This window comes from Bombina bombina, chromosome 2, assembly GCF_027579735.1.
Source record: "Bombina bombina isolate aBomBom1 chromosome 2, aBomBom1.pri, whole genome shotgun sequence".
Taxonomy (NCBI): Eukaryota; Metazoa; Chordata; class Amphibia; order Anura; family Bombinatoridae; genus Bombina; species Bombina bombina.
In genome coordinates, this window is record NC_069500.1 from 1256473665 (window position 1) to 1256490745 (window position 17081).

At 36.2% G+C, this 17081-nt stretch overlaps 1 protein-coding gene across 1 annotated transcript in view; it reads left to right on the forward strand.

Moving 5' to 3' along the window:
- ARAP2 (ArfGAP with RhoGAP domain, ankyrin repeat and PH domain 2) overlaps positions 1–17081 on the forward strand; it is a 626699-nt gene that overhangs the window by 260190 nt on the left and 349428 nt on the right. Inside the window, exons 13-14 of the mRNA XM_053704072.1 lie at positions 5697–5879; positions 12214–12388. Coding sequence (XP_053560047.1) covers positions 5697–5879; positions 12214–12388 — 358 coding nt within the window. The remainder of the gene's footprint in view (positions 1–5696; positions 5880–12213; positions 12389–17081) is intronic.

Here is a 17081-nt window from a genome sequence, read left to right on the forward strand (position 1 = left end):
TAAATTATTCCTATTTAAAACTAAATACTTACCTGTAAAATAAACCCTAGGATAGCTACAATATAACTAATAGTTACATTGTAGCTATTTTAGGATTTATTTTTATTTTACAGGCAACTTTGTATTTATTTTAACTAGGTAAAATAGTTATTAAATAGTTATTCACTATTTAATAACTACCTAGCTAAAATAAATACAAAAGTACCTGTAAAATAAATCCTAACCTAAGTTACAATTACACCTAACACTACAATTAAATAAATTAAATTAAATTAACTACAATTACATACAATAAAATAAAATAAACTAAAGTAAAAAAAACAAACACTAAATTACAGAAAATAAAAAATACAATAATTTTAAACTAATTACACCTAATCTAAGCCCCCTAATAAAATAAAAAAGCCCCCCAAAATAATAAAATTCCCTACCCTATACTAAATTACAAATAGCCCTTAAAAGGGCCTTTTGCGGGGCATTGCCCCAAAGTAATCAGCTCGTTTACCTGTAAAAAAAAGAAATACAACCCCCCCAACATTACAACACACCACCCACACACCCAACCCCACTCTAAAACCCACCCAAACCCCCCTTAAAAACCTAACACTAACCCCCCGAAGATCAACCTACCTTGAGCCGTCTTCACCCCAGCCCTTCACAAGTCTTCACAAGTGCCCCTCTGGAGGTCCACTTGTGCCAGGCTGGGTGAAGACAGCTCAAGGCAGCGTGATCTTCAGGGGGTTAGTGTTAGGTTTTTTTAAGGGGGGTTTGGGTGGGTTTTAGAGTAGGGTTGGGTGTGTTGGTGGTGGGTTGTAATGTTGGGGGGGTATTGTATTTTTTTTTTCAGGTAAAAGAGCTGATTACTTTGGGGCAATGCCCCGCAAAAGGCCCTTTTAAGGGCTATTTGTAATTTAGTATTGGGTTGGGAATTTTATTATTTTGGGGGGCTTTTTTATTTTATTAGGGGGATTAGAGTAGGTGTAATTAGTTTAAAATTCTTGTAATTTTTTTTATTTTCTGTGATTTAGTGTTTTTTTTTTTTTGTACTTTAGTTAATTTTATTTAATTGTAATTAGTTTTATTTAATTGTAGTTAATTTATGTAATTATTTTAATTATAGTGTAGTGTTAGATGTAATTGTAACTTAGGTTAGGTTTTATTTTACAGGTAATTTTGTGTTTATTTTAGCTAGGTAGTTATTAAATAGTTAATAACTATTTAATAACTATTGTACCTAGTTAAAATAAATACAAAGTTGTCTTTAAAATAAAAATAAAGCCTAAAATAGCTACAATGTAATTATTAATTATATTGTAGCTATCTTACGGTTTATTTTATAGGTAAGTATTTAGTTTTAAATAGGAATAATTTAGTTAATAATAGTAATATTTATTTAGATGTATTTAAATTATATTTAAGTTAGGGTGTTAGGGTTAGGGGTTAATAACTTTATTATAGTGGTGGCGGTGTAGGGGGGGCAAGATAGGGGTTAATATATATAATGTAGGTGGCGGCGGGCTCCGGGTTGCGCAGTTTACGGGTTAAACAATTTATTTAGTTATGGTGGGGTCCGGGATCGGCAGGATAGGGGTTAATAACTTTATGTAGTTGGCGGCGGGTTCCGGGAGTGGCGGTTTAGGGGTTAATATAATTATTATAGTTGCGGCGGGGTCAGGGAGCGGCGGTTTAGGGGTTAATAAGTTTATTTAGTTGCGGGGGGCTCTGGGAGCGGCGGTTTAGGGGGTAAAACTGTATAGTATAGTGTGGGTGCTTAGTGACAGGGTAGCAAGAAAGCTGCGAATAAGCCGAAGAGCAGCGAGATCGATGACTGTTAGTTAACAACAGTCCGCTGCTCATTGCACCATACTTTTTGACAGCTTTCTTCATAAATTTGGCGAACGTATTCAAGTCAGCGGCGGCGGTGTTATGCGATCTTAGGCGAGCGTATTGGGGCCGTCGAATGCAGGTAAGTAGAAAGCTTGATAAATAGAGGCCTGTGTATCTAAAAATATAAGAAAAAACAGAGGCACCTCATGGTGTAGTATCATCACACACAGGAATAATAAAATAAGGTGATATCAACTGACTTGATGGAAAGCACAGTGTAAATGTGCTTAACAGGCAGGCTGGGTTATAAGAGCCGCACGGCTAGCTCCCCTTCTCGGATAAGTTCTAGTAACTTCTCAGGTTGTCTCTGCTCAAACAGTCATACGTCACTGATCACTATGATTCCCTCATAGAGGATGTGTCCAGTACACAACCAACAACTGCTTCTACTGGTTTGGGTCTCTACGAACACTAAACCGTGTGCGTATGTGGAAATATCCTGTGTCAGTTTATGATACAAACTGACAAATTGCGGTATTAAAAATAAGCTTTTTTCTTAGTTAAAAACTGCAACGAGTTTCTTGGCGTTCAAAGCCGTATCATCAAGCTGTATTCAAGTTGAAAAACAAAAGTTAGCAGTACACACCCCCTGAAGGAGGACAAATTACCAATCATTGGCTAAATTGTGACAAAATATTAATAGGTGCAAATGAACAAAGTTATGTTGCAATGTATCATATATCATCTGTTGTTTGGGGTATTATTGACCAGTTGTTCTAACTAAAAACATAATAAAATTGCCTAAAATTAAAAAAATATATGTATTGTGTTTTTAACAAGTGTTTGCATATGAACACACTTATTTATCAAGACAATGGGGCCTATCTATCAAGCTCCGAATGGAGCTTGATGCCCCGTGTTTCTGGCGAGCCTGCAGGCTCGCCAGAAACAGCAGTTATGAAGACCGCTGCTCGATAACCCTGTCCGACTGCTCTGATGAGGCGGACAGGAATCGTCGGAATTCAACCCGATCGAGTATGATCTGGTTGATTGATACCCCCTGCTGGCGGCCGCGAGTCTGCAGGGGGCGGCATTGCACCAGCAGCTCACAAGAGCTGCTGGTGAAATGCTGAATACGGAGAGCGTATTGCTCTCCGCATTCAGCGATGTCTGTCGGACCTGATCCGCACTGTCGGATCAGGTCCGACAGACATTTCATAAATAGGCCTCAATGTATGTACAGGAAGGGTATGTGTATTCATATTCAAACATTTGTTAAAAATGTATTATATATAATTTTCATTTTAGGTAATTTTATTATGTTTTTAGTTAGAACAACTGGTTAATAATACCGCAAACAACAGATGATATATTATATATTGCAACATCACTTTGTTCGTTTGCACCTATTTATGTAAATGTAACATGCTTTTATTTAGCTGTAAAATGGGTAATGTGCTCATTTTGTTAAAGTTATAAAAATTACAGAGGTGAATAAAATAAATTGCTAAGGCAATTTGCAGCAGGAATTAAAATGTATTGAGTGTTTAAGGGATGTAAATCAAACCTGAGTGAAATATGAATGCAAGTGAGCACCTGATAATGAAACATCATACAAAACCTCATAAGTAGCACATCTGTATGTTTTCATGTGCTCTTTTGCATAGAAATACGGACCTACATCAGATGCACTATGCAAAACTGCTATTTAAAGGGACATTCCAGTCAAAATATAAATGTACATAGATTAATAACATCTTTGAATAGAAACATATTTACAATATACATGTATTAGCAAAAATGCTTCTAGTAAAAGTTATGACTGTTTTAGTGTTAACATTTTTCTCTGCGCGTGCATGTGAAGCATAACTAGATATTGTTACTGCACCCACATTTTAAATATTGCAGCTGCTCAGATCACCACTGGGGCTTGTATCATGTCAGCAAGTAACAAATTGAGTAATTAATAGATGCTACAAGCACCTTAGACTCTCTGAGCAAGTGCTGTGTTTAAAATGCTGGTGCACGGTGCATACTTAAATACACTTTTGAAACAGCTATAGCTTTTATTAGAAGCATTTTTGCTAATGCATGTATATTACAAAATTGCTTCGGTTCAATACCAAAATACACCCATGTGGTTTCCAATTTTGGCTGGTATATCCCTTTAAATGGACTTGTCACTTAAAGGGACAGTAAAGTCATAATAAGACATTCGTGATTTAGACAGAGCATAGAATTTTAAAGGGACACTAAACCCCAAAAAAATATTTTGTGATTCAGGTAAAAAATACAATTTTAAACAACAATCAAATTTACTTCTATTCTCTAATTTGATTCATTCTTTAGATATCCTTTGCTGAAGAAATAGCAATGCATATAAGTGAGCCAATCACACAAAACATCTACGTGCAGCCACCAATCAGCAGCTACTGAGCCTATCTAGATATGCTTTTAAGCAAAGGATATAAAGTGAATGAAGCAAATTAGATAATAGAAGTAAATTAGAAAGTTGTTTAAAATTACATGCTCTATCTAAATCATAAAAGAAAAAAATTTGGGTTTCATGTCCCTTTAAGCAACTTTCCAATTAACATCTATTATTTAATTTGCTTTCTTCTCATGTAAAGGTTTTTTCTAAGAACGTGCAGGAGCTTCTGATTGGTGGCTGCATATATATACTGATTGTCATTGGCTCACCCATGTTCAGTTAGAAACCAGTAGTGCATTGTTGCTCCTTTAACCAGTGATACCAAGAGAATGAAGCAAATTTGATAATAGAAGTAAACTGGAAAGTTGTTTAAAATTGTATGTTCTATCCAAATCATGAAAGAAAAAATTGGGTTACATGTCCCTTAAAGTTCCCACACAAACATTCTCCTTTCTTGCAAACTCCATTTTAAGTAATAGATTAAAAAAAAACAGCCAAGACAGAAAATGAATTTTCAAATTATTATCCCTCTGATTAAATGAATATTCCAATCTTTCATGTGGTTTCCAAGGAAAAATACAGATTTGTATTTTAGTGCTAATATAAAAACATCTTATTTTACTCAAGATATATATAGGTATAAATATATATAAGTGCAAAAAAAACCCATCAGATATATTTAAATATCTCTTTAAGAATAAATAGAACATATTTTGCAGAACACTGGATTATGAAATATGCAATATTATCTTTGTATGTTGCGCTTTTAAATGACTATGGGCTCCATGTATGACTTTTTAAATGACTATGGGCACCGGCGCCCTTGTGGGGCCGGTTCCCGCAATGTAAGAAGCATCGGTCATTAGACCGCTGCTTCTTACATCCTACACCACCTCTGATTGACAGCCCCTTCAGTCGCGCAAATGAAGGGGTGGGCATTACACACTCCGATGAGTGTGTAATTATACATACAGGCCAGCAGATCAACAGATCCACTGCCCGTGTGTAGCAAAGGCGGGCGGACAGCTTTGTGAGTTGAGAAGCTGTCCGCCTGCCTGTTATTACATGGAGCCCTACGATTGTGTTTGCGTGACTTGTGGGTGCTAATTTTAACTTTTTCGACTACATTGAAGTCTAAGGGCGAATGTGATTTTGCGTTTACGACTTCTCAAAGCCTATCTGTTACTGCAACTTTGCGAACACGTGAGTGCAAACGTTTTACTTCCAACTCGTAATACGAGAATGGATCTCTGAGCGCAAAAAACTTACTAATAGCGGTTTTAACGCTCAAACATGAGCACAACATACCACTTGTAATCTAGCCCATAGATAGATAGCTCATGACATATCCTATGATAATGTTTCACTGCTGCAAACATATACATGCAATAGTAGGGTATGAATGCAACTGCTTTATTTTGGTATTTTTGTCTTGCAGCTTTTCATAGTGGTGGGAAATGAAAGGGTTAATGGCTACTGGGAAGCAAATTTGACACCTGGTAACATGATTCATATGACCTCCAGTATGGCAGAGAGAAGACTTTTTATAACACAGAAATACAAAGAAGGTAGATTTAAAAGAAATTGTTCTGTGTCTCTAACACAAGAGCAAATGAATGAGGTGAGTATTTGTATGAAAACACAAATGTTTTAAAGGAAACATACATTCTATTGTGGACTTATAAACGTTGGAAAAAAATAAACTTTTTTTTATTGCACATAAAAAGGTGAAAATAAAATTATTTTGATTTTAAAAATAACAGTAAGTTTACATCTGTACAATACTAGCAATCAAATAGAAATTCACTGGCTGATATTGATTGACAGGGGCAGTCCACAAAAATAACAACAAATATTTATTTTTTATCCCAAGAATATTCATTAAAAAAGACTGTGATACATAATAACATGTCCTCTGCTAGAAGCAAGAAACAAAAGTGTTATCCCCCTTTAACAGCATATTAAAGGGATACTGAACCCCAATTTTTTCTTTCATGATTCAGATAGAGTAAGCAATTTTAAGCATCTTTCTAATTTACTCCTATTATCATTTTTCTCCGTTCTCTAAGTATCTTTATTTGAAAAACTAGCGCCTAGATTTAGAATTTTGTCGGTAAAGATCTGCGTAGCTAACACTGCTTTTTTTCCCCAGCGCACCCTTCAAACAACGCTGAAATTTATAGAGTTGTTTGAGTAGCTGCGTTAGGCTCAGAAAAGGGAGCGTTGAGCAGAATTTACCTTCCCTTCAACTCTCAATACCAGCGTTGCTTACGGTAGCGGTAAGCTGGCAAAACGTGCTCATGCATGATATCCCCATAGGAAACAATGGGGCAGTTTGGGCTGGAAAAAAACCTAACACCTGCAAAAAAGCAGCGTTCAGCTCCTAACGCAGCCCCATTGTTTCCTATGGGGAAACACTCTCTAAGTCTGCACCTAACAAGCTAACATGAACCCTGAGTCTAAACACCCCTAATCTTACACTTATTAACCCCTAATCTGACGCCCCCACTATCGCTGACACCTGCATTTTATTATTAACCCCTAATCTGCCGCTCCGTACACCGCCGCAACCTACATTATCCCTATGAACCCCTAATATACTGCCCCCAACATCGCCGCCACCTATATTATATTTATTACACCCTAATCTGCCCCCCCCAATGTCACCGCTACCTTCCCTACACTTATTAACCCCTAATCTGCCGACTGGACCTCGCCGCCACTATAATAAATGTATTAACACCTAAACCGCCGCACTCCCGCCTCACAAACACTATAATAAATATTATTAACTCCTAATCTGCCCTCCCTAACAACGTCGCCACCTACCTACAATTATTAACCCCTAATCTCCCGCCCGCAATGTTGCCGCTACTATAATAAAATTATTAACCCCTAAACCAAACTCTAACCATAACACCCCCTAACTTAAATATCATTTTAATTAAACAAAATAATATTCCTAAAATTAAATAAATTATTCCTATTTAAAACTAATTACTTACCTATCAAATAAACCCTAATATAGCTACAATATAACTAATAGTTACATTGTAGCTATTTTAGGATTTATATTTATTTTACAGGCAACTTTGTATTTATTTTAACTAGGTACAATAGCTATTAAATAGTTAATAACTATTTAATAGCTACCTAGTTAAAATAAAGACAAAATTACCTGTAAAATAAATCCTAACCTAAGTTACAAATACACCTAACACTACACTATCATTCAATTAATTAAATAAATAACCTACAATTAGCTAAACTAAAATACAATAAAATAAACTATTCTATAATACAAAAAACAAACACTAAATTACAAAAGATAAAAAATAATTACAAGAAGTTTAAACTATTTACACCTAATCTAAGCCCCCTAATAAAATAAAAAATCCCCCCAAAATAAAAAAATGCCCTAACCTATTCTAAACTACAAAAGTAATCAGCTCTTTTACCAGTCCTTAAAAGGGCTTTTTGCGGGGCATTGCCCCAAAGTAATCAGCTCTTTTACCTGAAAATAAAAATACAATACCCCCCCCCAACATTACAACCCACCACCCATATACCCCTACTCTAACCCACCCAAACCCCCCTTAAAAAAAACTATCGCTAAGCCCCTGAAGATCATCCTACCCTGAGTCGTCTTTACCCAGCCAAGCTGAATTCTTCATCCAAGGTGCGCAGAGGAGGTCCTTCATCTGGTAGAAGTCTTCATCCAAGCGGGGCAAGAAGAGGTCCTCCATCCGGTAGAAGTCTTCATCCAGGCGGCGTCTTCAATCTTCATCCATCCGGAGCGGAGCCATCTTCAAAGGAGCCGATGCAGAGCCATCCTCTTAAACCGACGACTTCCGGACGAATGAAGGTTCCTTTAAGGGACATCATCCAAGATTGCGTCCCTTTATTACCGATTGGCTGACAGAATTCTATCAGCCAATCGGAATTAAGGTAGAATTCTATCAGCCAATCAGATTTTTTCTACCTTAATTCCGATTGGCTGATAGAATCCTATAAGCCAATCGGAATTGAAGGGACACCATCTTGGATGACGTCCCTTAAAGGAACCTTCATTCGTCGTGAAAATGGCTGGTTGAAGAGGATGGCTTCGCGTTGGCTCCTTTGAAGATGGCTCCGCTCCGGATGGATGAAGATTGAAGACGCCACCTGGATGAAGACTTCTACCGGATGGAGGACCTCTTCTTGCCCCAGTTGGATGAAGACTTCTACGGGATGGAGGACATCTTCTTGCCCTGGTTGGATGAAGAATTCGGCTCGGCTGAGTGAAGATGACTCAAGGTAGGGACATCTTCAGGGGGTTAGTGTTAGGTTTTTTTAAGGGGGTTTGGGTGGGTTAGAGTAGGGGTATGTGGGTGGTGGGTTGTAATGTTGGGGGGTATTGTATTTTTATTTTCAGGTAAAAGAGCTGATTACTTTGGGGCAATGCCCCGCAAAAAGCCATTTTAAGGGCTGGTAAAAGAGCTGATTACTTTTGTAGTTTACAATAGGGTAGGGTATTTTTTTATTTTGGAGGGATTTTTTATTTGATTAGGAGGCTTAGATTAGGTGTAATTAGTTTAAACTTCTTGTAATTATTTTTTATTTTTTGTAATTTAGTGTTTGTTTTTTGTATTATAGAATAGTTTATTTTATTGTATTTTAGTTTAGCTAATTGTAGGTAATTTATTTAATTAATTAAATGATAGTGTAGTGTTAGGTGTATTTGTAACTTAGGTTAGGATTTATTTTACAGGTAATTTTGTATTTATTTTAACTAGGTAGCTATTAAATAGTTATTAACTTTTTAATAGCTATTGTATCTAGTTAAAATAAATACAAAGTTGCCTGTAAAATAAATATAAATCCTAAAATAGCTGCAATGCAACTATTAGTTATATTGTAGCTATATTAGGGTTTATTTGATAGGTAAGTATTTAGTTTTAAATAGGATTAATTTATTTAATTTTAGGAATATTATTTTGTTTAATTTAAATTATATTTATGTTAGGGGGTGTTAGGTTTAGGGTTAGAGTTAGGTTTAGGGGTTAATAACTTTATTATAGTAGCGGCGAAGTTGCGGGCAGGAGAATAGGGGTTAATAATTGTAGGTAGGTGGCGGCAATGTTAGGGAGGGCAGATTAGGGGTTAATACTATTTATTATAGTGTTTGCAAGGCGGGAGTGCGGCGGTTTAGGGGTTAATACATTTATTATAGTGGCGGCGAGGTCCGGTTGGCAGATTAGGGGTTAATAAGTGTATTTAAGTAGCAGCGACGTTGGGAGGGGGGGCAGATTAGGGGTTAATAAATATAATGTAGGTGTCGGCGAGGTTAGGGGCAGCAGATTAGGGGTTCATATGGATAATGTAGGTGGCGGCGGTGTCCGGTCGGCAAATTAAGGGTTACATTTTTTTATTATAGTGGCGGCGATGTGGGGGGTCCTCGGTTTTGGGGTACATAGGTAGTTTATGGGTGTTAGTGTACTTTATAGCACAGTAGTTAAGAGCTTTATATTCCCGCATTAGCACATAAAGCTCTTAACTACTGACTTTTTTTGTCGGTAGGAGTCTTGTCGGTAGAGGCTCTACTGCTCACTTCTTCCAAGACTCCAAATACTGGCGTTAGGCAGATCCCATAGAAAATATAGGATACGCAATTGGCGTAAGGGGATCTGCGGTAGCCTGGAGTTGCAGTAAGGAAGTGAGCATTAGACCCTTTCCTGGCTGACTCTAAATACCAGCGGGTGGTAAAAAGCAGCGTTAGGACCCCTTAACGCTGCTTTTGACCGCTAACACCAAACTCTAAATTTAGCCATAGGAATCTAATCTTACAAGACGGCCCATTTTTGGTTCAGCCCCCTGGGTAGCTCTTGATGATTGTTCGCTACATTTAGCCATCAATCAACAAGCATTAGCCAGGTGATGAACCAAAGATCGGCTGTTTTTATGGTAAAATGCACTACAAAACATTTAAGTCCAAATAAACAACCATGCATATTATGTTTAGTGATTTTTTTAATAGGCCTTGCATGGAGGGGTTAATTATTATTATTATTATTATCATCAGGTATTTGTAGAGTGCCAACAGATTCCGCAGCACTTTCTAGACAAGCTGCATCCCCAGTTTTTCTATTTAGAAATGACCGGTAGGTGCTGTTTAGATTGAAATTGAAAATATACCTGAGCACAAAATCTTCTGTCTGGTAACCCCTTCCTTGTAATGAAAATAACATATCCTTAATTTGAATAAAAAGTTATATTTTTGTTACAATATTATTATCTTTTGAAATAACCACACTATCTGGTATATGTATATGTATATATATATATATATATATATATATATATATATATATATATATATATATATATATATATATATATATATATATATATATATATATATATAAATCAATGTAAATATTTGCATAGGAAATTAGCACATCTAGGCAAGTATCCCGCTTGCTTTTCCCCAGAAATAACTCATATACAATGTTACCAATGCACAAGAGAATTCTGGGTAAGTTATGCAAATTAGATATGCAAATTCTCAGTTTTTTTGCTTCAAAATAATACTGTTTTAACACAGCTATCCTTTTAACAGGATTATTACAGCAAACCAGAAATCACTCACTAGACAGCCTGTTTCGTTCTTTTTGGAATTCATCAGTAGGAGATAGATTTCTGGTAAAGCTTTTTTCAAGGTTAAACCAAAATTCATTAAAATTATGGGGGGAGATAAAAAACTGAAATTAAAATCCTCCATGTCTCAAAATTATCAATGTAAATATTTGCATAGGAAATTAGCACATCTAGGCAAGTATCCCCGCTTGCTGTCTAGTGAGTGGTTTCTGGTTTGCTGTAATAATCCTGTTATAAGAATAGCTGTGTTAAAACAGTATTATTTTGAAGCAAAAAAAAATTAGAATTTGCATATTTAATTTGCATAACTTACCCAGAATTCTCTTGTGCATTGGTAACATTGTATATGAGTTATTTCTGGGGAAAAGCAAGCGGGGATCTTGCCTAGATGTGCTAATTTCCTATGCAAATATTTACATTGATTTCATTTTGAGACATGGAGGATTTTAATTTCAGTATTTTATCTCCCCCCATAATTTTAATGAATTTTGGTTTAACCTTGAAAAAAGCTTTACCAATGCAGCAACCAGAAATCTATATCCTACTGATGAGTTCCAAAAAGAATGAAACAGGCTGTCTAGTGAGTGATTTCTGGTTTGCTGTAATAATCCTGTTAAAAGGTAGCTGTGTTAAAACAGTATTATTTTGAAGCAAAAAAACTGAGAATTTGCATATCTCATTTGCATAACTTACCCAGAATTCTCTTGTGCATTGGTAACATTGTATATGAGTTATTTCTGGGGAAAAGCAAGCGGGGATACTTGCCTAGATGTGCTAATTTCCTATGCAAATATTTACATTGTCTTAATTTTGAGACATGGAGGATTTTAATTTCAGTTTTTTATCTCACCCCATAATTTTAATGAATTTTGGTTTATATATATATATATATATATATATATATATATATATATATATATATATATATATATATATATATATAAATATAACAAAAGTCCAATGATTGCACTCTCTGGATTTAACACACAGCAAATTTAAATGTGAACGTTTTCGGAGCATTCACTCCTTCCTCAGACTTCCTGACGTCTGAGGAAGGAGTGAATGCTCCGAAAACGTTCATATTAAAATTTGCTGTGTGTTAAATCCAGGGAGTGCTATCATAGGACTTTTGTTATTTGGATTCTATTGCACCCTGGTCCTTATTCTGGCTGCGAGTGGGAGTGTGCTTTTTATCTTTAATTGATTTATATATAAATATAAGTATAAAATAGTGTTTTAGCATTTGTTGTCAGTGTTTGTCCTAATGATATTTACATTGTAGTAAGTTTAATACATGTTCATTCATAACTTCCCCATAGGCTTTGTGTGCTGCAGTGAGTAAACCAGATGTGTTGGAAACTATGATATTAGTGTTTAGTGGAGCAGACCTCATGTGCACAACAGGAGATCCTGTCTACAGTACTCCATATCTTTTAGCAAAGAAGGCTGGTCAATGTTTGCAGATGGAGTTTTTGCACCATAGCAGATTTTCAGGTACACAAGTCTCAGTTTCTTTCATGCATTTGTGCGAAATCAATGTAAACTTTGCATTGTTTTTACTCTCATTGATTGGTATTTGGTATTTGCTTTACCAATTATTGTTGTCATTTTTTTTTTATTCAAAAGGTTTAAGATAAGTAGAAAAAAATGCAAAGCTATAATGTAATACAGGGTTTATATGCAAAAAACAAAAACAACAACAAAAAAACAGCATTTCTCAAATTGTTCTGGGACAGACCTGAATAATATAGTTTTTATTTGTAATAAATTCCTAAAAGTGCCCCTGTTGTAATACAAGCACACTGGAAGTAAATTCCCTTAGAATGTGTTACTAGAATGAGGGTGATATAGATATTTAAGAGACTGACAATATGAAGGTTGGATCTCCTTAGCTTGTATATTGGGAGTTTTTGTTCTTGGAATCTTCTACATAAGTGATTCCCATACATTTTCCAGAAACTGCCCATGAATCCATAAACTAATCATCAGTGCCCTACTAGCTTATCCTCAAAAATAATAAACATTTATTCAGTGTTTTTCTGTTTCAATAATGAAAATTGTAATACAAGTCTTTTAAAGTTGATAGTCACTGAGCAAGAGTCTTATATACCACATTTAGGGCTAGATCACAAGTGACGCACTAACTGTTGTGCACAAGCGATAAGGGGAATACTGTGGGTCTTTGCAGGCATTGGAAGTAGCAGGTGTATATTACAAGTTGAAAGTAATAGTGTTTGCTTGAGCGCAATTTAATTTAATGCACGCCAGGATATCGCAACATCAGAACTCTGGTTAACTGGTAACAAAACACATCAAAAATACATTTAAAAGTACAGTTACACTCATAATAACACAGTCTAATAAAAAAAATATTTTAAAAACATTTATAAAAAAAAGTTATAATGGCTCAAAGATATAAGGGCCCAGGTGTTAGAAAAAAAAAGGCTGCAAAGGGTTTTAACATAGAGATACCTGCATATACATGTCTAAATATATGTCTGCTTCTAACATTGCGGAAAGCAAGCTCGCATGTGCATACCTGCCCCACAAGGGCTACAGAGCAACCTTTGTTCATAGATGCCATTGATTTTCTGGGCCTATGTCACCTTTGAAACAGTATGGCAGACCAGGAAATAAAATTACACTCATCATGGCATACTATTTCCAAAAGTAGACAACCCATGGTATTCTAAAAGGAGTATGTCCAGTCTTTGGGGCCAATTTACCATCTGTCGGACATGATACGCTGCAGCGATTATGTCCGCCCCACATTGCTGAATGCAACATTACACAAGCAGTTCTGGTTCTGGCCCTCAATCAGGCGGATTGATGTCCGCAGCCTCAGAGGCGGCGGACGAGTTAAGGAGCAGTGGCCTTAAGACTGCTGCTTCTTGACTCCTGTTTCGCACGGAAACAGAGGCATTGAGGCCGATACGGACCTTGTTAAATCTGCCCCTTTGTTTGTAGCCACTTACTTACAACACTGGACAAATTTATTGGTCATATTTTGTTTTGCGTTTTTCACACAAACCCTGCTATTTAGCTGTTGATATCATTAACATCCTTATATGTTTTACTGCTATAAAACACCCATATTTGTGTTCACTGATGTCCCATGTGTACAACAGTACCCCCCATTGAGACATTGTAGTAGCTCTGGAATGAAAATTTCACCCATGATGGCATACCATTTGCAAATGTAGATAACCCAAGGTATTACAAAAGGGGTATGCCCAGTCTTTTTTTTTTTGTAGCCACATAGTCACAAAGCCTGGCCAAATTAAGTGGACATATTTTGTTGTTGTTGTGTTTTTCACACAAACACTGCCCTTTAGCTATTTTTATTATCATCCTTATCATATCTTTTACTGCTATAAAACATCCATATTCCTGTTCATCTATGTCCCACAAGTACAACAATACCCCCATGAACACGTTTTTTTTGTTCCAAGCTTTTACACTGAACCAGATATGTTTGTATGCACTGAAAAATCTACCTTTAATGCTCGTGGGATATTCCTCTATCAGACCAAACCTGGCCAATAGTCTTCTTATCCCAGCGTCAAGTGAAATGATAGGAAATATCCCAGAGCAGAGAGAGTTTGTAAAATGAGGTAAGCAATACTCACAATAGGCAGGGTAGTCCTTGGAGGCAACAGGAAGACAATCCAGCAGTAAAGCAGTTCAGGGGTAAACCAATAGAAGGATCAGGAATAGGCAGGAGTGAGCAACAAAAGGAAATCCAGCAGTTTAACAGTACAAGGGTAAACCAATAGAAGGACCAGACAGGCAAAGTTCAGTAACAGTATAGCAATCCAACAGTTTAGGGGTTAAGCAGACAGAGTGGTCAGGCAGGCAGAGTTGAGCAACAGTATAGCAATCCAGCAGTTCAGGGGTTAAGCAGGCAGAATGGTCAGACAAGCAGAGTTCAGCAACAGTATAGAAATCCAGCAGTTCAGGGGTTTAGCAGGCAGAGTGGTCAGGCAGGCAGAGTTGAGCAACAGTATAGCAATCCAGCAGTTCAGGGGTTAAACAGGCAGAGTGGTCAAACAATCAGAGTACAGCAACAGAGTCCAGCATAAAGCAATACAACACCCTGGAGCACACTAAGCAACGCCTATACTTGGGCAGTGAATATAGTAAGTGACAGACTTACATAGGCGCAGGATTCGCACCACAGGAGATCCAGGTTGGCTTCAGAAGGGGAGAGACGTGCAGTGATGACGTCATCGCCGCACACTCACAGGAAAATCCCCCCCTTATATTTGTTGCACTGAACAATGCTCTTTGGTTTTTGGCTTATTCCATATTTTTCCCTGACAGACACTGGCACGGTAGTTTCATCATGCATTGTGGACAGCATGTACATATCTTTTTTGTCAATGTATCGAAGGGTCATCACTTCATCATAGCATAAAGCTGATGTTGTGCCTCTACATTTTTTGCCGTATGTCAGCTTTTGTGGGAAACTTGTGTGATTTGTGCCTACTATGCCACAGGCTAGGGTTTTGAAATAAAATACATTTTTAAACAAATCTATACTGGTATAATAGTTGCCCAGCCATAGATGGAAGCCTTTATTCAGCAAGGGTAGGGGGAGATTCCACACAATCTTGCCATTTTTGCCAGTTGAATCTGAGAACCAATGTGGATCAAGATGGCTATCTATTCCTTCATACATGCAAAATCCCCCAGTATAATATTTAGTGCATTTGCACAATTTATAAACTTTGATTCTATAGCGTGAAAGCTTAGATGGAATATTTTGTTTTAAAAGTAATCTTCCCTTAAATTTCATGAGGGATTAATTTACACAGATGTTCTGGTCAGGGGTGTAATTTTCAGAAAACATTTCAGATAGGTGTTTAATCAGGGGCTGTATTTTGTATAGCCTGTCATGCAAGAGATTATTGCTAGGGGGGCACTGGGGAGTATCAATAAAATGAAGAAACTGCAGCAGCTAATGAAATCTATCCCTCTTCATAATAACAGGAACAAGAGTGGTAGTCAGAATGGGGTGCTGGTGCCAGTAGGAACGTATGCTAGGTTACTTCACTATACCCATCACCTATACCCATCACCAAGGTCAAAGCCCAAAACATTTTAATTTCTGTTAAGTCAGTGAGGCGCCATGTGTAATTTTTCAATGTGGTGAGAATTTGGATTTGCCAACAGACGGTTAGATTACAAGTGGCGCACTAACTGTTGTGCAAGTAATATCTGGTTTGTTGCGGGTATTTGCACAAGTCAAAAGTAGCATGCATATTACAAGTAGAAAGTAAACACTTTTGCTCGAGTGCAATTGAATTTAACACACGTCAAGATAGCGCGGCCTCAAAACTCTAGTAACAGTTATGCTCAAATAAAAAGTGTCACAAATTACATCAGAAATACAATTAAGAGTACAGTTACACTCATAATAACACTATCTCATATAATTATTTTTTTAAAAAGTTATAAGGGCTCAAAGATATGAGGTCTCATGCTGCAAAGGGCTTTAACATAGAGATACATACATATACATGTCTAAATATGTATATGTATGTATATATATGTATGTGTGTATATATATATATATATATATATATATATATATATATATATATATATATATATATACATATATATATATATAGATGTGTATACATATGTAGTTATTTATTAATGTATTTTACTGTAGATGTACTGTACATATTTCACATTGCTATGTTCTTCACTTACAGGATAATGTCCTTTATATTCTTAAATACACATAGCTATCTATATATGTGTGTATATACCTATACCTGCATATATATTCCTATAGATAGATTAATTTGTATTATTAATCATTTATATATATATATATATATATATATATATATATATATATATATATATATATATATATCTTTTTAAATATTTTATATGTAATATTTCAATAACACACCTTAAGAAAACTAGAGGCCAGATTACGAGTGGATCGCAAATTAACACTACTGTTCGAGTGTTAATTGTGCTAGAAGTAATTTTTTTGCCTCGTCAGGTTGCGTTCATAATAGGACTTGAAAGTAAGCTGTTTTCATTCTCACAGTAACCCGACTAGTGCAAAAAACCGAAGTTAGAATATCAGGGTCAATAGAGAAACAAAAATGGAGGTCAATAGAGAAAAAAAGTGGAAAAAAAGACCCCACTCTTGAGCAAACCC